Below are 26,564 nucleotides of genomic sequence, written 5' to 3' on the forward strand. Positions count from 1 at the left end.
AGACACCTTTATTTTGTGCCAAATATAATAAATAATGTGGAGATAAAGCAGAAAAAAAACCCCAAGTACATGTGCTAAGTAATAGGAAAAACAACTTTTATTGGTTTTAACAACTTCGTTATTCTATTTATTAAATATTTGTAGGAGAGACTTCATAAACAAGCAAAGCTTTGATATATATGCTGTTATTGGTTGTTCTGGTTTTGTTCTATTACTTTGAGCACAGAAATTGCAAGCTATTAATATATTTAAGGAATACACGCAAAGATACTAAGTTCCAGTCAAACAGATATTGCCTCCAGGTTAAATAAAACTGTTCTCCCTTTCTTTCTCCTTTTCAAAACCCTGGAATGTCACTTATAGAGGATCTTACAAAAGTACAATGCCTATGGTGAGGTACTGTACTGTCTACACCAATTTTGTCTGCAATAGCATGGTGGCACATGACATATTCAAAAAGCACTGCAAGTAAGAACATGCGCATCATGGCCAAATTAACATTCCTAGGATTTGGCCCTGGCTTTAAACTACAAAGCAGACATGCTCTAGTTATATCCTGTAATGCTATATTGTTTGTTTTGATCACTACTGTATTTTTTTCCACACCAAGTGATACAGTAATCACAGAAGTAAAGTGGGGACTAATGTTTACTCATTTATAGACCAGTATACAACTGAGTAATCTCCTAACAATTTCTTGGAAAAGCTCCTGTCCAAACATTATACGTTTAGGAACAGTCACTCACATTCTGTACGTATCCCTCCACTAATTCTTTCCCTCACCTGTTATGAATTGCAAAAAGCAAAAATTTCTTGGGTAGCACACAAACACGCCATTCACTATTCTAATAGTTCCAAAACGTAAAAAGCATGTATGATTTAAAATGCTTCAAACAAGTGTTTTTCTAAAGAAGTTATAGTGTTAAATTAGAAAACTATTACGAAAAATATCCAGCCTATAAAGTGCAATCTATTCAAAAATCAATCATCTTAGCTGAAGATACTGTTTTCCAAAGCTATTCTGAAGGTACCAGAAGTTAAACATCATTACTTGAAAAGTGCCATTTACATTACACATACGAACAAAAGCAATCATTGTCTTGTCTGAATAAGGCTGACTGCAAATACTTCACACTACAACAGGCTCTTTATTGTACTAGCCAAGAGCTTTACCAATTGGAAGTAAGTTTTAATGGAACTTCCCTGGAATCTACCGCTTGATTTGTTGGATAGGTCTCCACTGGAAATATTTACTACTAGCAGCATCTTTGTAAAACCTTACCATCCAAAACATGACTTCTGACAAGACGTTTAACGTCTTATTTTCCACAAATCCAGTGTATTTTTTTCCTCATGTATGGATACAAGTTCTGTAGTTCTATGCTGATACAAATGTTAAGTCCTGTCACTTCTACACGTGCATGTGTGGGAAGAGGGAGGGTATGTTTGTTTTTAAATACAGCTAGCAGAACTTGTCATACTTCCCAGACTCTAGATTTAGAACAGAAGGGGTTTTGAAAAGTGTTTTATTGGCAGTATGAGCTCTAAGTCATGTATGTATCTGCAGGCAAGTACATCTGTTGCATAGGAGTATATCTTTGGACTTCTACCAGCTTCCCCTGCAGTTTAACACCGATTTATAGCAGAATTTATAGAGGAACACAACAGAGATTCCATGAGTAATCCAAGCCTCAATTAAGACTTTCAAAACAATAATTACTTGGTGCCAATTATGACAGTACTTCTTATACGAACATGCTTTAAGAATCCAAGAAGGGCTGGCCAAAGACTGCAAATACTTAGCCTTTATTCACTTTTATTCAACAGAGTCTCTCTAAAAGCACGTATAAACCCAAATCTCCTGCAGCTTTCTACATTTTTAATTGTCGTCCCTAACACTGTGAAAAGAATAGAGCTTTAGTTTGGAACTTTTTTTTTTTCATTTCTATGCAAAAACAAGCTAAAAAGGTTTAAAAATAGAAATAGGTAAAATATTTTTAATTGCCATCTTAGTGTTAATAAACCCTTTCTAACGACAATACACTGTTCCTTAAGGGTAAACAATAGGAGTTACCAGCACATGCACTTTCTCATCACAAAAAGATTAAAATTCTGTAACAGTCTCAAACCAAAGTTGTTAGAAGACACAGGAGCACTTTTAAAAAAAAAATAATAATCTGTTAAGGTTATCCTTTCTTTTAGCATGTATTCCATTTGCTATTTCTTCTTTCAAAGCACATGCATTACAACAGTGTTTTCATGTTTTTTTTTTTTTAAAAAGCCAATAAAGTAGATTTTCTTTTAAAGGAAAAAAAAACCAAACAAGCAATGAAGTAATCTCATTATTGGCAAGCAAGCCACAAAAACAGACACATCATATACAAAAGCACATAAATTTCAGGAAAAATATACAGCACAATAAAAAAAATTCCCAATAGAAAACTACATCAGCGGAAGGATTAATGTTTTTCATAATGAACATTGCCAAATCTAACTGAAGAGCATTACTATAAATAAGCATCCACATTATTTAACTGAGGTACAAAAATTATTGCTGTCACCATACCCCTCCACATGAAGTATTCAGAAGGCTTCAACCATCCTTTGAATAATCATGCAGAGATGCTGCAGAACCGAATGACAAACACACATTTGTCCGTTTTCCTGATGCAGAGCATACCACTGACTTTTAAAGGCACAATTTCAGTACAATTTTCATTTATGAGTTAGAGTATTTTAGAATGTTAACACAACAGCAAAAAATGCCAAGTGACCGAAATAAATAAAGCTAAAGGAATTTCCATAACTTAAGTTTTTATGGACAGAGACCTGATATTACCTTTGAAGCTAATAATGCATGGGTTGGTTGTTAAAGAAATAAGTTTGGGGTTTTTTAAATGTGAATTTGGTGGAGCAAAAATTACATTAAAACAATCTAGCCAAATTTTGCTGCAGATAGAATTTTTGTGTCAACTTTCCAAATTCTCAATGTTGTTTTTCTAGTATTTGCTAATGTCTTTATCCTAAATTCGGCCCACCAACCTGAGAGCATGAACAATGTTTTGCAAGCCTTAAATTGCCACATTTTAAAAAACCAAACAAATTAAATCCTACCACAATTATGTTTTGTGTTCAGTGAGATCAGAAAGCCCCTGAAGATTAGTTGAGCTGGCATAACAAACGAACCTGCCAGAACAATTCATCTGGTTTATATGCTGTTCCTAGCAGCCATATTCCTGAGGAATGCTCAAAACCAGACATATTTCAAGTCAGATAAACTCTTCTGGCATTCCGCTCCTGCAACTCTCTTTTATGAGTAAAAAGCCCCCTTATCACATGACACGTTTGGGAATCAAGATAAACAACTGAAGTGCATGAATGTATCCTCTCACCTGAGGAGAGCACATGCTAGAGGACGCCTCCGTGTTGTTACGAGGATATGCACTCACAGGTAACAGGCACACGCACGTCCCAGGCACATGATGAAGCAATCGCATGCAGGCATCCTCATGCACAAGGATGAAGCAACATGCATAGGTCTTCTAGGGCTTACTGAAAGAAACTGTGGCTCGTCCCACTACAAAGGGTGGGCATCTCTGAATTAGACAGCAAGTCAAACTTACTGTGTACTTTTTCTCCCATTTACAGCATTACTGATCTTCAGTGATAAAATGCAAACTCTATAAGCATGATGATATCTTGCATTATTTAAAGCACTTTATGTTGCTGTATTTATAGGACATTTCCTCTAGTTTTATTAGTCTTGAATTCCATATAAACAGAACAAAAGGATACGCTGTTATGATCACAATCTTCCACATTGAATCACATTATTTTAGGTTACTGGTCCTAAAAGGAAAACACTTCTGGCATCATATTTTCTTCAACGTCCAACCTAACTGTTTGTAACCAATACTAGGCAGATAGTTTAAATAAACTTCACCAGGCACAAGATTCTGAATCTAACACAATTCTACTTCGAATTCTCAGGCTTTATGTAATTACAAAAATCATTCAACAATTCCATGTTAAGTAGGAAAACAAAGATCTCAAACTGTTCTTTCTTGGTTATGAAACTAAGGAGCTTCATTTCAATTCTATTTTTCAAGATGAATTCATCCAAAGCGAGACATTTAAAAGCACATTTATTCCTTAATAGTTGCAGAGTTGGCACCAAAAATGCCCTCTTGTGGCACAGCAGAACCCTGCAGAGCCTGCCCTCAGTTCTTTCAGCTTAAATTTTAGAACAAGAATGTATTACTCAGGGCTTATTTTGAAACTAAAATGAGATAGGAAAGCCCATAATAAACTAAACTAAAACTGCAGACGTTGTTCAGAGTTTGAATGAATGCCTGAACTTAGTTCTTCTATGTGGTTCTTTCATTTTCCTTTTTTTGAGTGTTAGTGTAAGTAGTGAGAACATCTGGTTCCTCCTGTAAATCTAAGCATAATCAAATTCCTGGGGAAAGCTGTTCTGGGAACAAAGCACTGTCACTTCGGCAGATTCCTGAAAGGGGAATCTTTGTGCTGTTTGGAATCTTTTATTAGAGAATGTGTGTAAAAACAACTTCACTGGGAAAGTATCCGTGCACTTCGACATCTCCAACAATAGGCGACAACTTGCAGGACTGCCTCACTCTCATCCCCATAGACTACTAATTTTCAGAGGTGTACCACTGAATCAACAGACAACTGCAATCAACAGACAACTACCCAGCAGATTTGTTCTTCCAAAGCTAGCACACTACATATTTTTCTGTTAATAGAAATGTGACTGTGACAGCTTCAATTCCTTATTTGAAAGCAGTATATTTCACACAGGTTTTATTTTTGCTGCTTTTTAACTCTTAGTCTGCCAAAACGACATTAACGTAGCAGTTAATTTGCAAGCAAACCAAAAAAACACTAAGAAAGCCTTTCAACTGAAGCCAAACCTCAGCAGGCACTGAAATCCTGATGCCCAGCGAGGCGGGGTGGGGGGGGGGGGGGGGGGGGAGTCTCCCATCTTGCGTCTACAATACAGCACAGTTAAGAGCACATTCTTTACCAGATCTCTCTTGGTTGCATTTTCCCAACTGATGGCAATTCAGCCTGCTTGGCAGCCTGCCAGATTATTCATGAGGATAGCCACTGACAGCTTGTTTCCCTCATCCTGCTCCTGTGTAAACAGTCTGCTGTGAAAGGTGTTGCTCTGTTTTTTCAAAACACAGCTCGAGCAGGAAACAATTGTTTGTAAGCACAGGAATACCATATTTCAGCTGCCGGTTAATCTGCCACAACCCAGCGCATGGTCATATTTCACTAATGCGTGCTCATTACAAGCACTCGGCCCGAGCCGGTAGTGGCATACGCAGCACTGCGCAGCGGAACAGATGAGCGAATAGGCAAGTTTGAAAGTGTTAAGTTCGAGAGGAAGAAAAACCCAACAACACACTTTGGTCAAACAAGAAAATATTCAACCAATATTTTTACCTCAGTGCGATAATTAAAAACAAGAAAAACACAACCACACGACACTTTCACAACCTATTATAAACCCTCAATCAAGCCCAAAATTTCAGCTGGAATATTCAAACAACCTTATAAAATAACAAAACATTTTGATTATTTGAGTATCTGAAACTTTCTCTTTTCAGACAGAAACCATCCATGTTTGGTTTATACAAAGGCATTTTCAAAGTTTTCAATTGAAGTTTCAAGTTCCGAGAAAATTTTTTGAAATACCTGTTATAAAAACCAATGTCTTTTAAAATAAAGTTATCATTTAATCCTTAGTGAAATCACTATGTCATTTCATCTGTAAGAGCACCGATGTAAACTTAAAAAAAAAAAATCCTTTTTGACAAGTGTCACTGAGCTTTTTCTCAAAACTTGGTTTGTATGTAGCTGAGGTACAAGTCTTCCTGTGAAGAGTCAGATGCACGCACTGTGGGCTTGTTTGTATCCCGTATTTTTTGTAGCAGTCTGGGCCCCCCAGATGACACCACTTTACGCAATGGTCACGGAAACACACATATCGCTGACGCTGAACATACGAGCCGATTCCTCAGGACAAAGCCCTGTTAGCCATGCTGCAAAGCTACTCAGATGGTTCAGAAACCACAGAGGATTATGGCAAGAGAGTTTACCAACCCAGCATGACAACATGGGAAATCAGTAGGATGAGATATTTTTGATCATTTTGCTCATGCAGCATTTCCAGGAAAGATTCGCAAAGAGAATGATTAAGCTGCATTCTTCCAGGTCTAACAGTCCAACAGCCCTTTCCTGTCTAAGTACAACCAAATTTTTCATCCCTTTTGAAACCAATAAATCAATATTTCCTTTCAGAGTTATCCTAGCTTGTGTCTATTTTCTATATCCTGGTCTTGCTACCTAAAAGGAAAAGTTAACTATCAGACACTGAGTAAAACCAAGCCATAGGAAGATCTACAAAACCAGTTATTTGGTCAAGATCCCAACCTATCAAAGCTGCAATCTTTCATACAGTTGTACATAGTTCTCTTCTAGTGCCTGCAGAATATAAGAAAAACATACATGGGTGTGTACACACATATAAAAGGAGCGGTTATGGGTTGGGGAAGAAGAGAAAAAAAAAATCACCAAGTTTCCTTATTACCTGAGAATAGCCATTAAGCCACACCTAAGACTGGAAGACAGAAGTCTCCAATCAGTAGTATGGAGCCTTGCGAGGCTGCTTCTTCAACCAGCCTTCCTCAGGCATATCGTAACAAAAAATGCCTCTCTCCATAATTTAGCCCAGATCACTAACCTGTGCTGTCCCAGGATGTCTGCAGCTCTCTTAGCCTCTCTCTTTGTCTTCTGATCCTGGAAGGAAATTCTCAATCTCTGTACCCACCCATCTTGACTCAGCAAGTCTCCTCTCCAGAGCACCAGCCTACCCATTCAGGCAGAGAACGCAATTTCCCAACCCCTACAGGAAGTAACTCCTCATAATCCTTGAGCAGTTGAATGCTAAGAAGGTCTGTCATTTACAATTTCACTTCAGTGTATGCACGTTTAAACAAATGGTATCGATTACACAGGTCACAGGTATCTCAGTTTTCTTGAAACTAGGAGCACTTTCCCATCAGTTACAGTATCTACACCATCGCTAGTACCAATTGTGTAAAGAAGGCAAGTATTCAGCTGTCTGTTGTAGGTCACGCAGTTGTTTGCAGCTACTCTGAGCAATTAAGACAATATACTATACAGGATATCCTTATACAAGTCAACTTTAAAAAGGCAGCTGCGACATTTAAGATAAGCTTCTTTAGCAGGCAATCTAAGGAGAAGCCTATACTTTAAAAAAAAAAAATCCACAATATTATTAAGTACTAATATTATTAACTACTAAGCAGTAGCCCATTTGAGTGGGTTGGTCTGCCTTTCTTCCAAGCAATCAAACCATTGCTTTCCAAAATAGAACATCTCTGAAAAACTGCTTTTATTATAATCTTTTTACAGTTTATTTCCAGAGAAGCTTTACCTAACTATAAACCTGTTTTTCATGCCCTGTAGAAACTGTTTTCAACACCAGGGGCAGGTATCAACCTAAGATCTAGAAAGCTTTAAAGGACATTCCTCTCCTGTCATATTTCAGATTAAGTACAAAATCCTTCCTCTAATTGTTAGACCTGTTGACAAGAAAGTAGCCATCCTCATGATTAGCCACCTTAAAATATAAAAAAAATAAATTAAAAGCTTCACTGTAAGAGTTACCCTAGTCTCTTTGAATATCAAGTTAGTGAAAAGTCTTTACCCCAATCAATGGTAAAGGTCCACAACTTTAAAAAAAGAAGGAAAATTAACAGAACATCTACAAGCTAGAAGTTTACTGCAAATCTCTGACTGACCTTTTAACAGCCGAAACGACGTAAATTCCAGGAAGGATGACAGAATTGCTCCTACCATTTTCCAAAGCTTTTGAAAAAAGAGATACAACTTTTTTTTCCTAGCATCAAGAAAAATACCCAATAAAGAAATATTTCCTCAAAGCCATTTGTCTCAATAAGTAGCATATTTATAATGTTGTCTTATGAAGATGGCAAGTGCTCACCTCTCAGAAGATTTATTTACCCAGCATGAGATACAAAAAAAGCTTCCACTAGACAGTCTTTGACCTGCTTGAGCTTCAAAAATACTTTTTGCAGGGGGAGGGGAGAAGCTGTTAGCTACGTTGTTATAAAGGTATTTTAACATAAATGCATTTTGACACAAACTGATTAGGTAAAGGGAATAACTTCACTGTCCCAATCTTCCAAGATTAGAGCTCTGCATCTTTCTTAAAGAATGGAAGCCATTATAAAAGCAATTGCTATCTCAAATGTAATGACACAAAGAAAAAATTTCACTTTTTTTTTTTTTAACATATAGCATTTAAAATTCCAGGGGTTTGTGTTTGTTTTTTTCCTAATAGCAGATGAAGTGTAAAGGCTTGCTTTTAAGACCTTGATGCAAGACTGCATCAGGAGCTTTTCAAAATGTATGCATACATGATTATTTCAATACAACAATGCCACACAAATCTTTCCTATCATATCAGAAACTCCACATTTTAACATCACCCTTGTTAATTTAACTTGCCCACGACACATGGTGATAAAGTAATTCTTGTAACTCTAAACTGCTTTCAAAAGTTTGTTTAATGCTTTAGCTTTTGGGCAGGCACAGAGAAAATATTTCCTCCTCTTATTCAGCTAATTCAGTTAACAGCTATGTCAGAAGCTGAGAAAAACTACCAGGAACACACTTAAGCTCCTTTTTCTTTTTGCAACTTATAACCCGCTAGGAACGGAAGAACAAATTAACATGGTTCTAGATTAAAACCAGTATCTGAAAATAGAAAATGAAATCAACATTTACTTTAAAATTATTTGAAGCATTCAAAGAAGGTCTATCATGAAATAAAAAAAAAAAAATCCATTTTTATCACATACTAATAAGAGACATTTTATTTTAGCCCACTTCAGAATTGAAATGCAAGTGGGACCCGCATATTTACTGCCACAATTTAAGTCGCTTTGTGACTTCTACTCCAGATCACCAAACATTCATTTCTGGAAACACTGGTGCGGCATGAAATACCCACTGGAGGATTTCTTTTAACAAATTCAGAAAAATCCAAAACATTACACAAACAACTACAAGTAAGCAAAACTATTTCAATTGTTAAGCAGGGTATATTTCATAGATAGAAGTCATTTTGTTTATGAAGACAGCAGTTCCAACTAATGCTAACTTCTACTGACTCTCTACTTCCCCGCAAAAAGTAATTTCTTTGATTACTTGAGAGAAATTGTTTTTGTCTACCTCACAAATAGCTAAAAGCTTCCAGGAAGGTTGGGGTTTTTTACAATAATCCATTGCTACATGGCAGGTTCAGATGTTTCCTAAACATTTTTCTTAGCTTTTGAACTAGAGCTCAACTTAATGAAAGTCACAATGCAACTGAGAAACAAGCACACTACCTTCAAATCAGCTGAAAACACAAGGGCTTTCCTAACACTACTGCTCCACTCCCATTCTTCACATGGGCACTCTTCACAGCCCATAGCACTCTGAATTCATACCTTCTTTGTATTTCTACTCACCTCCCTGGTAGACAAGTTTTACACTGCAATTTAGAATTTTCACTACAAACTTCAGTAGCCAAAATAGATGGAATGTCAAGTTAATTGGCATGGAAGCTGCTGAGCCAAATAAAACACAAAAATGAATAATACAGTAGAATTTTAAATATATTTGCACAGGTCAACAATCTCTCAGATTTCTGTACTAGTGCAGAACCAAGAAACCTTGTGACAGAATATTTAAGAACTTTGTTAAATCAATCAAACATATAATCAAGCTCAATTTATTTTATATTTTCACCCACATGTTTTACAAATGCTGAAATTCACCAAGAACAGCATTCTCAGCATGTTTCTCTAATTCAGTTTCACCCAGAACCATTATACAGACCCGATAACAGGTAGAAAACATGTTCATTATCATTAACAGAATTCCTGAAAGATGAGATGAAAGGGAAAAAAGTTATTTTATCATTAACATTCTGGGGAAAACAAAAATTATTGCTGCTGAACTTCATTCTTAAACTGACTCCATCTGCATTACCTCATTTGGAATTACCACAGTTTATTCAGCTCACTAATAGAATTTCTTATTGTGCTTCTAATCACAGAAATCGTAAAAATTCATCAGAAATAAACCATCTGAAGTTTTCTTTCTAAAGGAAACAAACATAATATCCACTAACAGGCCATTATCTATAAAAATTCACTTTTTTTTCTATTGACACACACACACAAAAATTTAACAGGCCTATTTACAATGTACCTCATTATAGCTCAAGAAACCACTCAGGAAATAGCTGTATGACAGCCTAAACATAAATTTACAAGTCTTCTCATCTCCCTACAAAAACAAAATTCTCTTCTGTACATCAATAACTCAAAAATTCTTGTAGCCTTACTACTCACATTACTGAAAAACACAGTCTACAGCTACTTCTTTTTAAGATTTCAGGCAGATTAATCTGACTTCCACAAACCACAGTTTACTTGAGCTTCTGCTGCCTGCCTACCACAGTGACACAGGAACAGCACGCTGGTAATGAGAGACACCCCTCAAATTGCTAACTGTAGTTCCCCTATTAGATCCATCAAGGAAGATGAGCTGTAAAAAATTGAACTCCTGTAGCTCCCTTCTCTCTGACTGCTACTTTTCTGGTGAGGGAAGAGAAAAGTCACATTATCCATACACAGAAGCTTCAATTTTCCTCATTTTCTCTCTTTAGCCCATTTTATTTATCAGTACCACTTAGTAGTTTATTTGCAACTAGTTTAAATCAATGCTTTCCAACCCTCCCACATCACTAAATTTTACATCCTGTCCACCGCTCACTCAAGAATTTATTCTCCCCAGAGATGGCTGATACATATAGCTCCATCGTTCACTTCTTGAGCCTTGCCTGCTTGCCTTTTTCTGCAGCTTTCCAAGCACCTCATCACCCAACTACCCCTACATTACCAGAACCACAGGTTTGACCAGTGAAAGGACAAGCATTTCAGGCACGATAGCTGACCTGCATCTGGTCAATGGGAAAAATAATAAACTGAGCTTCCTTATAAGCAATGCTGATGCAGCAAAAGTTGCAGAAAGAGAACATAGATTTGTGGGGGGCTATTTTAAATCCCCCAGAAACTGTATTTGAAACAGTCCATAGTATCCAACACGAACACTGCTTCTGGCCTTTTCAAGTCCACACTGCTGACTGTTTAAAATGCTTCGTCTCTCTTCTAATTTATGAACATATAGACACATCTGATAATCCACAAAAGGTTTTCAATTACTTACTTACCTACATTTCCAAAATTACTTCCCATCTTTCCTTCTCCTCTGCTAACATTGATTATCTTATTCATGCAAACTCAGTTTAAACAGTGTTTTCACAAACTTCCAATGTTTGGGGCATGTTTTTTACTATTATTATTAGAACTGGAACTATGACAGCAGATTATGCCTGCCCATTATGAGTGGCCAGCTACCCACAGACTAGCTGCTGGGCCTGGCACATAGCACACCCTGCCCCTGGGCCACCCACTGCTGACTGGTGTGCAGCGAGCACAGCGAGCCCCCTGGGAACCACCGGTTCAGACACTGCCACTGCAGTTCAGCTACCGTCTGACTCCGCAGCCATCCCAAGGCAAAGTCACAGCTGAGATCCCATCCTCTCTATCCAAAGAAGAGCAAAGAAGCTGGTGAAGGGTCTAGAGAACAAGTGCTATGAGGAGCAGCTGAGGGAACTGGGGTTGTTTAGCCTGCAGAAAAGGAGGCTCAGGGGAGACCTTATCGCTCTCTACAACCTGAAAGGAGGTTGTAGCGAGGTGGGGGTCAGTCTCTTCTTCCAAGCAACAAGTGATAGGATGAGAGGAAACAGCCTCAAGTTGTGCCGGGGAGGTTTAGATCGGATATTAGGAAAAATTTCTTCACGGAAAGTGTTGTCAAGCATTGGAACATGCTGCCCAGGGAAGTGGTTGAGTCACCATCCCTGGAGGTGTTTAAAAGACGTGTAGACGTGGCACTTAGGGACATGGTTTGGTGGTGGACCTGGCCGTGGTTGGTTTACAGTTGGACTCGATGATCTTAAGGGTCTTTTCCAACCTAAACGATTCTATGATTCCTTACTGTAGCCAGTATACAGGAGTGAATGTTTCTTTGCAGTGCAGAAATCCATCAAGTACAAGGGGTATTTAAATCTCGTCTAAAACTTGAAGACATTTCTACTGAAATTCTCTGGATCACCTGGCAAAGCCAGTAATATCGTTGCAACATTTCAAATTGCTCAGTAAGGGAGAGGGAAACTACCAGAGTTTAAAAATCCATATTATTTGTAAATCTCTAAGCAAGGACTATTCTGCATCAATATGACAGTTCCTGCATAGCAAATACTGGGTATTATGTTTGAATACCTTAATTGTGTATTTTCGTATCTTGTGTTTAACCTTGACACTAGATGTTCTGGGTTAGTAATGTTTACTTCAGGAATAACTGCAATTTATGTTTCTACCTGCACTGGTTTTTTAATCCTTCAACTGCAATAAAAATCCATAAGCAAACCCTGAATTTCAATGCCTAACAATTCACATACTGAACGCCCAGCAATCACACACCACACATGGAAATATACTGAAAGTCATAAAAGCGAGTGTTGTTTTACTGCTTTGCCAGATGACATTGTCATACACCTCAGGAATTTCAATCTTCCTTCCTCCACTCTGTTGTTTCAATATTCAATACTCTCCAAAGGCATGGAAATGCAACTCTCAAGAAAGGCTCTTCACCTGGAGATTTAGCTGTCCACCCTTTCAAACAAGTTAGCAGTAAGAGGATAAAAACCAGCCAGCGACACTGAAGAGTATCTGTTACACTGATATTAACACCTTGATGAAGTAAAGATTTATCACTTCACATTTCAACTGAAAGAACTAAATACACTGTTAAATGAGTATATCAAAGCCTGACTTGATATCTGTAATCTGTTTATTAAAAGAATTTCATATAATGCTTTTGCATGAGACAAAAATAAGTCATGGATTTTTTTTTTTTAAATATAAACGACTTCAAACTACAGCTCACTGCACAGCTAACTGGAAAAGCAAAAGGAAAGAGGTCAGGCTATCTAAAATGGAATACTGGGAGTAATAACATGCACAGTGTTGAAGGAATAAATATTATCGCTATCTGAAATAGTTTTAGGTATTCAAGTATTTCTGTGATAAGAAAGTAAAGCACAAAAGTAGCATTTAAAGAACAGCATCCATCCACGATTTGCCAAGGAAGGAAATAAAAACATTTTCTCAAGCCACTTGACAAGATCGTTGTCTTAACTGGAAAGCAAGCAACCACTTCACATTAAAAAAATTGTCATGTTCATAAATTACTCTAAATAAAAAATGAGGGCTGATATCCTGAGATGGTAATGATAAATATCAGGTGTCTGACAACTGTCATCTAAGAAAAATGGTTTTCATAATTTTGCAGCTAACTTTATTAATTTAATTTTAATTTAGTCCAGGCAATTCAACATGGTTTTGAACCACCATGTCCTCTGTGGAAAACTGTCTACATCTAGGTTTTGTCAGTCTTATCTCACCATGCAAACAGCTAATGTTATAACTCCTGATCTTCAGAAAAATATAAAGAAATTATTACTAATGCTGCTTTACCAACCAGTGAAAATTACGTATAGTGAATCACACCCATTATCATAGTTCTGTCTGCAGATGTGTTTAAACATTCTGCTGAAATGGATCCAACAGATTTATTATTCTAGGTATTAGGTTAAGCCCCATTTCTTTCCCTTTGATCCAAAGTAGGCATTGAACTCAAGCACTAAGAGGTTAACCTGCAGAGCACACATTTAAAACACCTAGAAATCGGCTTAAAAAGACACCCATTTAAAAAAAAGAAGTTACATTTGCCTTTTGCCCTCTGATTTACACTGCTTGATAAACAAAGAGCGCCTCTAGTTTTTCATTGCTCTCCATTATATTAATACTCATTTTGATTAACTTAGGATATTGGTCGTTCTCCTGCCTAGAAAAGGGACAGAGAAATAACTGCAAAAAGCAAAGAACCAAGTAAACATGAAAGTTAAGTGAAAGTTGCTGCTCAAGCATTTTGCTAGTTTGAAGATGACTGTGAAACTATGACATTTTGAAACTAATATGCAGCTTGCAAAAAAGCCAGTAACTCTACATTTTTTTCAGATGAAATAAAGTAGAAAATTAACAGCAGCTTTTCTGCTTAGTCATATTTGACAATCACAGCCTATATAGAGCTCCTGGAAAAAAATCACCTGCGTGTTGCAGAATCAACATGTATTTTCAAAATGCTCAGTACTCTGCTCTTAGTTCAGGATATTTGCCTCTAGGAAGTAAATAAAAATATAATTAAAGTCCTCACTTGACAAAGAATTGTAAATAAAATCCAGTATTACTCAAATGCTTCATTTTAGCAGTGTATCCAAAACTCATTTTAAAAGTTTTGGTGGCTTTGGTTGTACTTTTTATTAAACTAAAGACAAAACCTTTAAAGATACAGATAAGCAATAAGGAAAACAAGGGTTTAAACAGAAAACTTCAGGCAGAAAAGCACATACCTACTATGCACTGGTAACAAGCTTTTGTACCTGTCTAGACAAGTCAGTGACATTCCTGCCAAGTACTACATGGCAGACAATCAAAAATAAAAGGGTTGGGCGCTTAACCAGATTCTTCGTGGATTTTAACATCTTTAATTACAAATCTGTTTTTAAATTAAAAGTTCTGCTTCTAAGAACAATATCTCAGAGCAGACCTTGTAAAACTGTCTAACTGCTGCAGGAAAAAATTAAACTACAAATGAGGCTTTAGCCCCATCCTTTACCATTATCCAAGCCAAGGTCATTAAAAAAAAAATTTTTAAAAGTACATCTAGGAGGCAAAGACAAAACAAATTAGATTTAACAGGAAATTAGAATGTACAGTCATACCGGATAGAATCGAATGTGATATTAAGTAAATGTGACACCACATTATTCAAGTTGGTCTTTGCCAGGATGCAGCACTACAATACTGAAGCAGTACACTTAATCTGTACCCATGAAATGTAAATATTTGAGATGATGGCAAACTTTGATCAGTAGTGAGGAGAAAACTCATTTTAGTATAATCCATCTGCAGCAAACGGAATGATGGGAAAATGCAGGGCATAGAACCCGGGAGAAAAATCTGCACCCATGTACTTCACAGCACACGCTTCTCTCTTCACCAAAGCACTTGCTAACATTGTTTAGTATTGCCGGACTCATGTGGAAAAGGTACTTTTTTTGTTTCCTCCATTATAAAATACAAAAACATCTTGCATGATATATTTGCGTGCAGGTAGGTAATCCTTTTAACTAGGTCCAGTTGCTAGAGAGTTTAACAGCTACTGATAGATTGAAGAAGCAACCTTCTTCAACAAAATGTGTAGTATTAATATCAAGATTCTGCTGTCCCAGATATTTGAGATTCTCTCTTTTCTGGTAGATAATGGGTAACAAATAAAATTAAAAGTGTTGAATAGATTATCTATTTCCTCATCTGATGTGACAGACATATTGCAGACTTCTAAAAGCAGTCTGAAATGTAACACAAGATCATGAAAACTAATTTTAAGACTATAGCAATACATACCCAGTACAACTGTATTTATTTTTAATCTTTACATTTTAGACAGACTTTCAGAAATACTGAAAGTCTCACTGCAATACGCAGCTTCCTAAAACATACGCACATGTTCACCTGCACACAGATTCAATGAATGCGGAAGTGGACACTACTTCAGGAAAGAGGCTGAATTAATGAAGTTTTCCTGACAGATCCATGTTAAAGAAGCTAGAATGTGTACTGAACAAAATGTGGTTGCTGGCAGCTCTGCAGAACCAGTTCGTACCCTTCTTTCTGAGCTAGAACACAAGTTAAGTCCTATAACCCCAACCAGAACAAGGGAATGTTCCTCTGTTTCCCAGACAACTTTGATTTTCAGAAGTGTTCAACACCCAAAACAACATCTCAAGTTAATGGGAACTAACTGCTTTAAGTGTATGTTATCCTTGCTGGCTTCATCAGGTAGTCAAAATTCAGTTTTCCAACATGTGTGTATTTTGGAAGAAAGGCAAACAAGGATTGACCGACCAAGCTAAGTACTTTTTGGTGCAGTCTTGTTTTAAAAACAAACAAAAACCAGCACCTCCCCTTATACACTCCTCCCTCCCCCAAGGAATGCACAGAATGCTCCTCTTCATTCATATATATCGCTGAATCAAACCGCACGTAGCATTTTTTCTTATGCATAGTTCCAAGCTTGCTCTTCCAGAGGGCACTCTGCAATTCAGGCAGCATGAACATACCCTTTTCCCACCATCTGGTAGCTAAACTACAAAGTACTTCTTTTGCTGTCTGCAGTCGTCAGCAATCTCTGCCCGAGTACAAATCTATCAGCATTTACTTCACTCATTAAAGAGTGATCTCTCATTTTAACTGTCATCAAAAAAGGACACTTAATTGTTTCCCCAACCTGAATGAACATAGCTACTGTATCTACCCAGCAGGTCCAATATTCCAAACTCAGTTCTCTCCACAATCCAGGAGAACAAAATTTATTAAACAGGCTGTCTGATCAAGCCCAGAGCTGGAGAACAAAGGACAAGAGGAGAGATACACAGAAACTCGTACAAGCAATACTATTTACTTTTACTGTATATCGTTCTTTTTTCCCATTGCCCAAATGGAACACTTTCTTACAAGAAATTTAAAAAAAATAATAATAAAAAGCACCAACACAGATTCACCCCTATTCTGGCAGCTTTCCTCTTGCTGCCTAATTTCCTGCCAGTGAACCAGCAGAGGCCGCTCAAGACTGTCTATCGCTTCTGCAGAACTGCAGGATGGGACAGCTTCCCTACCCTCTTATTTCAACACAAAAGCCAGTTCTAGCATTTTTCTTCCACTTCTCAAATTCATATCCATTTTTCCACCCGTACAAATTACCTGAATGAAGTCTAGTCCTTGCCCTTAAGGGTAACTCCTGATTGAACTCTAGGAACCAGTCATGATCTACTACAGATTGCTGCATATGGTGCCTCTCAAGATTAATCCAAACTAGAGCTTTACCCATGGCTGTGGAAGCAATCCAGGTTTCTTTCCCTGAAAGTTTCTCCATGACATTTTACAGCACACAAAGTCCTTTCATTTTGCCAGAGATTATCCTCAAATTTGCTAGCGATGGTGTAAACGTCTTCACTTTTGGTTGGTGAAGTTCTCACGTGGTTCCAGCTACAGAATTTTTATTTCACTTCAGGAACTCCACACAACTCAAACTGGTTATACACAGCAATGACAGAGTGAAGTACTTCATAGGCCAGCTCCTCACAGGTGGATTTCATATCGGTTTATATACTTACTTATACACTGAGACCTTTTATCTACGCACGGATTCAAGAACCACAAAAGACACAATCTATAGTGAAGATCTCATTATGAGGGACATCACTACTCCTTACTCACAGTAGTTAAGTGCTCCAGTATCTTTTGCTTCTACAGCAATAACCACCACAGAAAACAGAGCAAGAAAAAAAAATAGTAATAATTTGTATTTAGAGCAGGCCATGAAACACATACGGTAAGTAGTGCTTCAGCCCATCTAAACAGCCACTAAAAAGAAACAGTCCTCAACATCCTACTAGGAGCGGGGAAGACAGGAATTTCTGCAGGGCAGAAGAAACCTGTTGATTAAATTTATTAATGAGATTATAAAAAGTCTTCTCAGATAATCAAAAGGACTGAACTCAATAATCCAGATGGTCTCTTTCCCTTTGGGCTTCTGTGATTAAATCATCATTAATTGGGTATCGTCTATAGCCCACACTGGGTGAATCTGAGCTCGTACATGGTTTTCAGTGACATGGTATCAGAACGTATGCATTTGGCACAACAGAATCAAAGTTACAAAGGCAGACTTCAATTTGGGATTCACCAACTTCTGTGTTCTTTGCTCTTTTACTATTTCCAAATACTTGAAAACACGTACCATGCATATTTCCTACATACAGTAAAAGCTAAATAAAAGAGTTAAAGAATAACAGTTGCAAACACTTAAAGACTATTGCTATAAACAATGGCGATTTCATAAGAAGTTTTGTTTCTTGTACATCCACCGTTACCCAAAGAGGCCAAGTTGGACTAAAAACTGATTTCAGAAGTAAATAAATAAAGGGTTAACTTCAGATATTTAAGTGCTGATGTCCACTTTTTTGTTCTTAATTTTAGGCTACAATTTGAATGCAATATTACCTTTGAGATGTGCAATGTTATTGCAGCATTCTAAAACAACCTCTATAGCAGCAGTACACTTTTTTTAACTTACTTGAATACAAGCCAGTTAGGTATCTAATACTGGAAGAACGGACCCTTTCACATAAATACTCATATCAATCTTTCAAAGCTGTAAGAAGGTAACAAAAAAAGCATTCCAGACTTTCAAAGCTTTCCAACTTCCATAAGTCTTTCGGATGATCAGAAAAAGGTAATAAGCAAATGGAAACAAAAGCCTGAACTATAATGCATACATGCACTGTTTTTCCATCAGTCACTATTTTCCCCGCATGTCACATCTCCTTCCCCAAAAAGAGTCTGCCAACCACACTTACCACTTCACATCAGCAACCCAACTACCAGAAACACACCAGAGCAAGCATTGTCAAGTCCTCATTCAATTCCACATACGCTCAGCAACACCAACCTTTCTGCAGTGACTCTTAACATAAAGCAGTTGCCCAACAAACACAACATATTTCAAAAACATCAGCAGAGAAAACAAACAAAAAGAGATGGAAAAGAGTAGTGCAAGCTGTCCTTGGCACTCCAAGTCAGAAAGCACAACATCCATGATACTTTTAGACAAAGAAACATCTAGTCCTATGATCATGCCTAAACCAATACTCCTCTTAATATAGATCAAAGATTGCCATACCAAGCAAGTTGAACACTCCATTTTCCTGGTTTAAAAAAAAAGTTAAATTGCTGGTTTTCCTCTCTTCTTTGAGTGACAAAAACGTGTAAATAAGTCACACTGATGAAAAAAGTCTAACAGTTCACAAGCAATGGTGGCCAAATTGCAAGCTTTCATAATTGGTATCTATATTAAGTATAGCTGATTATGCCATGTCTTTATTTGATTAAGAGTAAAAAAGATGCTGAGGCTATGTACGTGGAAAGACATAAAACTGTATAAAAAGTTATCCCATTTTCTCCTTAAGACAAGCTATTTAAGTTGCAAATAAGCTGCAAAAGAAACAGCGAGATTTTACCAAAACTACCAAATGGAGATCCAGAAAAATCAGTTTATACATAATTTATTTAATGTTTTATTTCGTGATTTTAGGCTAACAGGCTGCGCTAATAGGGTTTGCCACTATCAAGAAAACCTGAAGAATGATCAGAACAGAGAGTATCATTCAGGAAGATGTGGATGTGCATAAATGGGAAGAACTAGAATATAGCTTCATAAATGGCTTCCTAATACAAATTATAGTCTTAAAAGTTAAAGCAGTAAAGGAAAAGAAAGATCTGGATGTATCAGTCAATTCACAGCATTCGCATGTGCTGTCAGTGTGGGTGTCTTCCCCAAACAGGCAAACAAGCTAAAATGCAGAAAGCTGAGAAATTTTTAGAGCCAAGAAAGCATTTTTGTTGTTCGAGAGTCTCACAAAAGCTCATTCCAGCATATGATTCTGTTCACTCACATGCAACAAAGATGACTTCGTATTGCAAGAGGTGCAGAGAAGAACTACAGGATAATCAGACAGACGGAGAGCCCTTTTTAAAGGGCTGGACAAAGAAACCAGTTTATTTAGTTGAGCAAAACAAGACTAAGAGAGGATGCAATTTCATACAAACATCTCTAGTAAATAACCAAAGGAAAAATAGTCCCCCTTAAACTACAGGACAGCTGCTGAACTATAGAACAGCACTGACACACAAGAAAAATGTTATAAACCAGAGCACGTTAATTTGGAAGGTTTCTATCCATCAGAAGTGGAGTTCTGGAAATTTTCAAACTCCCAGTATGTGGAAAGGGGAGAAAAGCTTACCTGGTTTTGATATTAAGCTTGACCAGCTTATAAACCTTTGTTTTACTATATGATGTTTCAAGGTTGTCCATAGTATTGAAGGAAGTAATAAAGACAAGGAAGTAAAGGGACATAGGTTTAATTAATTTCTTTTTTTAAGTCAAAGATGTCTCACATCCAATGTTTTATCTAACATTTTGATTACTTGCTGTACCAGAAATCAGTTATATAAGTGGAGTTAGCCCATATATATTTAAATAAAATGTTTGATACTGTCCCACATGAAATTATTTAAAATAGAAATAATACTTAGTAATACTTTAATTTCATTAAAGAAACAATACTTAAATAATATTTAAAATAGAAATAAGACTTACAAGATACATAAAGAAATTGACCAAAAAGGAAAAAACTACAATAGGTTGTATTAATAGCGGAAATTACCACAAGAGAGAGGGGTTACTCATACCATTCTTCCTGACACCCTTCAATAAATTAGTAGCCAAGGAGTGAGAACACGCTCATGAAATTTCTGTGGATGACACCAGACTGCAAACTATCACCAGTACAAAGAGGACTGGGTAGTTATACAGAAGAGCTTATGTTTTTTGTGAGCTGAAATGCCAGAAAATGGAATTTAATAGTACAACATGTGAAATCATGCGTTTAGGGACCAGTAACCTTTTCTGTAAGCTGAGAACTCATCACGTAGAAGCAATATAGGAGGAATGAACAGAGCAGTAAGGTATGGAAATCCTCGTCTAAGGATGCTGATGTTTACATGAGCACAAGGGGAGCTCAGTATGTTCACAGAAGAAAAACTGAGAAATTCCACTTGGCTCAGGAAGCCTCTGAGCTGAAAACAGAGACTAGAGCAGTGCTGGGGGAAGTATCACTGCTGAAGAGGATACTATATCAGGTGAATCTTTGGTGTGATGCAGTACAGCTGAACATATTTATGTCAAAAAATTGCTGCTGCTCCTCACAAAACTTTGCTTGGCTAAAGATGGTCGAGTTTATCCAGTTGCCCTGTAAAATACACACTCCACTCCTTATTTCATTTCCTGCAGCAATTCCAGTTCAAGCTAGAAAATACTATTAGCACAAGTTATGACAATGCACTGCACACAACTGTAATTTAACAGATCAGAAATCAAAAGTTTTGTAATTGCCTGACAAACAAGACACGAGAATGGTCTTCCAAATAGAGCAGCTGGGAAAAGGAATCTAAGCTGTTCTAAAATTGCACCAGTAAGCTTCTGGAAAGGACAGAAAAACAAATAGATGTATTCCTACAAAGAGGAAAGAAGTTTGTGTTGACATATCTGTGTAAATGACCTGTTTGCACTACGTTTACAGGCTGTACACTTATCATATTTTAGAGGTCCACCAGCCACCAAAGTAACCAAAAGAACTTTTATTCCTTTTTTTCAAACACACTGGCCACAGTTAAAGGGTGGCTGCTATAAGCAGTATTCAACTGCTCTCTGATGCCTTGCTGCTATCTCCTGTTCACTAGTTGAGGGCTAAACTAACTGCCCAGTCCAGCACTATAATAAATTCTCTGGCTCAGGTAAACGGGGACTGATGGGTTTTTTTCCTCCTTTGTAGGGAAAAAAGGACATTTTAGGATCATCTGGAATTTTATTTAACAAACATCCTACTGTGTGAAGTATTTATGATGCCCTCAGTCAATCCCTCCTTCACCTGGCCCACTATTGTTCTGAAGTTTGATCTTTACTAAAAACCTCAAGTTTGTCAAAGGTTTTGGGGTACGCTCTGCAGGCATTTCAAAACCAGACACCTGTCACACAGTTGCCAGCAGTTATACGGGACTGTATACTTAATGATCTGGGTTAACCACTCCAGTCCTGCACTGAAGCAACGACTGTTTTCCACTCTTTTTCTGTTAGTTTCATTAGAAATCTGAATGCGTGACAAATTCAAAGGAAAATGCAAAGACATCGTAAGTGACACACAACTGTGTATCCAGGGTGTACCAGAGTTTTACTGATTTAATTAAACCTCTACTTTTACATCAATGTTTACATTTGTAAAAACATTTGTAATGTTTGAAAGAAGCTCTCTTAATTATCCTATTTTACTGCAACATGCTTGCATCTCATAGAATAAGAGAGCCTTAAGACGCAGCGCATCGCAAGTTTTTAACTGTTCTCTGAATAAGATATCTGATAAAAGATACGACAGCCACCACCAGCCCAGGCAAGGCAAGTTCATCCGTTCTTCCCGTCTCTGGGAAGAAACACTGAAAGCCTTTCACTTGCAAAACTTCCCAGTGCTGCATCCACAGCCACGAGCCATTTAAACTAAAAAAACAACTATCCACCTTCAACCATGACCGGCGCTCAGCAATGCAACGCTCCACCTGCCACAAACCACACTTTAAATACCAGAAAGAGAGGGGGGAAAAAAACCACCAACACAAAAAAAAAACAAAAAAAAAACCTGAAGAGCCGCCTCCTGGGAAACCTGTTGCTAGCCACCGAGAGAGCACGGCAGCCGTGGGGATCCCCGCATCCAACCGCGCCCGGCATTCAGCCGTCCCCATCCGCCACCAAAACCGCACACCTCGTTGTCACTTTCCCTCGCATTGATCATTAATTAAATAGGCGGACGTGCCGGAGGGGGCAGGAGGTAGAAGCGGCCCGGCGTCCCCCCCACCCCGAGGCGTCCCCGCGGGCGGGCCGGGGCCGCGCCGCCAACGGCGGCCCGAGGGCGGCGCGGGGCAGGAGAGTACTTACTCGATGAAGTAGCTGGCGCCCTCCTCCGAGAACCCCTCCTCCCATCCGCGGGGCAGGTCTGCAAGGGAGGGGGAGAGAGAGAAAGAGAAAGAAAGCAGGGAAGGAGGGATGAGAACTTCACCCGCACCCCCCGAGGTGCCTCACTGGCCGCGGGGGGGGCGAGGAGGGGGAGCGGAGCGGCCGTTAACGGTGCGCGGCGCGAGGGCAGGGCGGGGACAGCCTCCCCGCCGCCCCCGGCACCCACCTGAGCGGATCATGTGGCCGGAGTTGACGGGCTCCCCGGTGCGAGGATGCAGCCAAGTGGTGGTGCGGGTCAGGTCGCTGGGAGGAAGAAGCGGAAAACATGCACCTGTTAGTGACTGCGTGCGGCCGGGCGGGAGGGAAGAAGGCAGGCAGGCAGCGGCGGGAGCGGGGCCACCCTCCACCCCCGCCCCCCTTCCCCCGCCGCCCCCGCCCGCCGGCGCCCCCTTACTCGATGAAGAAGACTCGCCCGTCCTTGCAGACGCCGTAGGACCAGTGCTCAGGTAGAGTGTCCCGCCCCACCGCCGCCGCCATGTTCGCCGTGCGCGCAGCCAGCCAGCCGGCCGGGGAGGGGGTGCGGGCGGGCGGGCGGCCGGCGCTCGGCGCCCAGCGCCCGTCTCTGCTCGGCAGCGCCACCGCGGCCGCCGGAGGCGCGGCGCCCTGGCGCGGGGTGACACCTCCCGCCCCTCAGGAGGCAGGCGCCTGCCCCGGGGAAGCCGCGGAGAGCCCGCGGGGGAATGGGGGGCGGGAGCCCGAGGTGGCGCCGGCCGGCTTTGTCCGCCGCTGTCCCGCGCCCACCCTTCCCACCCCCCAAGTCCCGCGTGGGCTGGTGGCCTCGTCCCCTCACGCCCCGGCACAGCCGGGGGGAGGCGCAGCGGCCCCCCGCGGTCAACCCCGAGTCGCAGGACGCCGAGGGGGGCGCAGGGACGCCGCCTCGGAAGCACGCAGCGTACCGCGGGGGCAAGAGCGGCGCCAGGGTCTGTCGGGGAGGGTGCACATCCTTAAAGACGCTCTTCGCTCAGTGAAGAGGCCGGATGAATCTCCTGCTCCAGTCTCGGAGTCGTAGCAACCGTCCAGAACGTGTCAAAACGGAGGACAAGTAGAGGTGTGATAGCACTTGATTTCCACCGTGTCCCGGGATACACTCTCACCAATGGTGGAAGGTGAGGAGAGAAGGGCCGTAGGGACTTTGAACCTCGGGTACAGGGGACAATCGCTGCAAGGTTAAAAGATAGCAGAGAGTCAGTAACAGTCAGTTGACAAAGTAGAGCTGTCACCTGTATCGCAAGGGACCTGTGCCAATCCCTATATTCATCGATGACCTAGAAAAGGAGGGAGTGGTAACTTGAGAGAGCCTGCTAGGTGAACTTAAGTTACGCATTACTCGCTCCCAGCTCAGACCAGTGACATTAAGATCTCTACCGGTGCTGGTGCATGGGTAAGCTACAGCTAAGGACAGAGTTAAGTGCTCCAGGCAAAGCTGCAGTCACTTGAGAATATGGTTTAGGGACAGAGTGGATGGGACAGGCAAGGGGGTGCTGTGGCTGGGCTGCCACGCAGCAGAGCCCTTACGCTTCTTCCTCTAGTCCTCTGTGCCAGTCAGCAGAGCGATGATGGGTCCCAGGTGAGGAGTCCCAGCCTGTGCCTTGGCTTGGCAGTAGTGGTAATGGCAGCAGAAGAGGGGGACTGAGAAAGCCAAGGGGGGTCAGGGTGGGGAAATCTGCACCTGCCTCTCACAACAAGGGCAGCAGTGCTAGAGCCAAGCATGGCTCCGTGGGGCTTTTGCTGTTCTGATACTGGGGAGAGAGAAGGATCAAAAAGCCAGGAAATGGGATGTTTGCTAGCTCAGGATAGAAGGAGAGTGTTAAATAGGGGAAAGACAGGCTGCAAAGAGGGGTGGGAAAGAGTAGATGGGCTTGACTGGGGGCAGGTGAGTAAAGAAAAACGGATGAGAACAACTGAGGGCATGGCTGCAGGGGAGAGGGAGAACTCATGCAGTAGGGAGGGTGTAAGAGGGGAGAATGCTGCAGTACAGGGAAAATAATACATGTATGCTTTTTCTTCTGAATAACCAAAAGACATCATCAGAAGAAAGTAGGAGGCAAGAAAAGCAGCAGCAATGGGGAGAGGACTTTGCTTTATTTCACAGGAGTTTCAGACAACATGCAGGTATGGTGCATCAGGATGGCATTGTGTGGGGCTCTCTTCTAGGCCACTGTTGGAGAAGATGACGCTATACCAGACCAAGAATGGTCATTACTGTGGGACATGTTACAGGCTAAATGTTGGAAAGTAGTTTGATTTCAGTTGCACATGAGAAAGCATGGGCTTGAAATCAAGAGTTTGGTGGGAGTTTTGTGAAAGTCTGGCAGTCTTACACCTGCAGAACTATTGCTAACTTCTGTAGACTAATTTCCCTGACATTACACCATCAAAAATTCTTCCTCAATATTGTCATCTTCCAACAATTCACAGAATTTTAGTTTATCCACAATTAAAAAGCAGGAGAGAGTGTCTTCTAGCCCTTTATCCTAAGTCAGAATTTTGATCAAAACTTCTAAAACTTCTGTGCTGCTTTTCTTTGAAACCCTAACAATTTTGAGTCATTCTGGTAATGTTGTGATTAGATGTCAGTTATCACAGAACCTGCAATAAGGTCAGTTCTCATGCAATTACAAAGTAAATCAAATACAAGTTGCTTAGTGTCATTGCATGTTTAGATCTGTGCAGAAAAGAGAAGACAAACTCTTGCTCTGGAGAGATTAATTTACCTTGATGCTATGAAGCAAGTCTTTCATGCTCTGTCAGCTGCATGAACTCATTGAAGCTAGCTTGTAACTCCACCACGCTTTGGCCACTAGACCGCTGTGACAAGATAGGCTTCTCCACTTACAGTGAATAGCAATGTAATTGAATAAACATTATTGTGTTGTGCATTTCAGGTCCTAAAAGCATCTGTACTGGGTCAAACTAAATGTCTGTTTAGCGTAGTACTCTGTCTCAGATCTCAGCAAGAGCAGGTGCCAGGAAAGAGTGCAAGAGCCAGACAATCGTATGCAACTCCCCAGCTTCTTCCCTTCTTCCCTTAACTCTAGTATTTACATCTGGTGCTTGCCTTAGAAGCTGTGAGCTCAGAAGGCTCTTGAGCAAGATGTTGTTTCCATATGTAACTCCTAATGGATCTCTCTGTGAACCTTCATTAATAAGATTACCAGATTCTTCTGTTTTGGTTTTTTTTTTTTAGTGGTTTTTTTTTCCTGCATATAGCTGGTGCTCAAGCTCTGGTTCCGGTTCTCCCTGGCTGATCTCAGCGACTTTTATTTTCTATTACATATCATTCATTGCTCTCTAGAGGCACTGTCTGGAAGAAGCTATCTGGGGTTAAATTAGGAGTTTCAGGCCACAATATCAGCAACTCAGCTAAAGGAAGTGAAATATGCTATTCAACAAGATTAAGGGTCTAATAAAAGCTAGGAGATTCGAGGCTCCCTTTGTTGATAACTGGATAATTCAAGGAGACATGCTGAGGTCCCTGAATACTGCAAGTTTGAACCGACATTTGGCAGCTTTATACAAACACATTACTAGTGTTATTTGCTCAGTCTGCATCCCCTGGGAGCATT

The 26,564-nt window shown here is 39.9% G+C and overlaps 1 protein-coding gene across 7 annotated transcripts in view; it reads right to left on the reverse strand.

The window, feature by feature from the left end:
- Window positions 1-24,021, reverse strand: part of PLEKHA7 (pleckstrin homology domain containing A7) — a 165,041-nt gene extending 141,020 nt beyond the window's left edge. For 6 of the 7 annotated variants that reach the window (XM_076344076.1, XM_076344074.1, XM_076344077.1 and 3 more), the window contains exons 1-3: window positions 23,393-23,483; window positions 23,165-23,241; window positions 22,921-22,978 (exon numbers count right to left, since the gene is read on the reverse strand). In XM_076344076.1, the coding sequence (XP_076200191.1) occupies window positions 22,921-22,978; window positions 23,165-23,241; window positions 23,393-23,475 (218 nt within the window). In that variant the 5' untranslated portion in view covers window positions 23,476-23,483. Of the gene's footprint in view, window positions 1-22,920; window positions 22,979-23,164; window positions 23,242-23,392; window positions 23,484-23,894 lie in introns of those variants that run through there. The other variant, XM_076344078.1, reaches the window with a different exon arrangement.
- Window positions 24,022-26,564: the final 2,543 nt, after the last annotated feature.

This window comes from Aptenodytes patagonicus, chromosome 7, assembly GCF_965638725.1.
Source record: "Aptenodytes patagonicus chromosome 7, bAptPat1.pri.cur, whole genome shotgun sequence".
In the NCBI taxonomy this organism is placed as follows: Eukaryota; Metazoa; Chordata; class Aves; order Sphenisciformes; family Spheniscidae; genus Aptenodytes; species Aptenodytes patagonicus.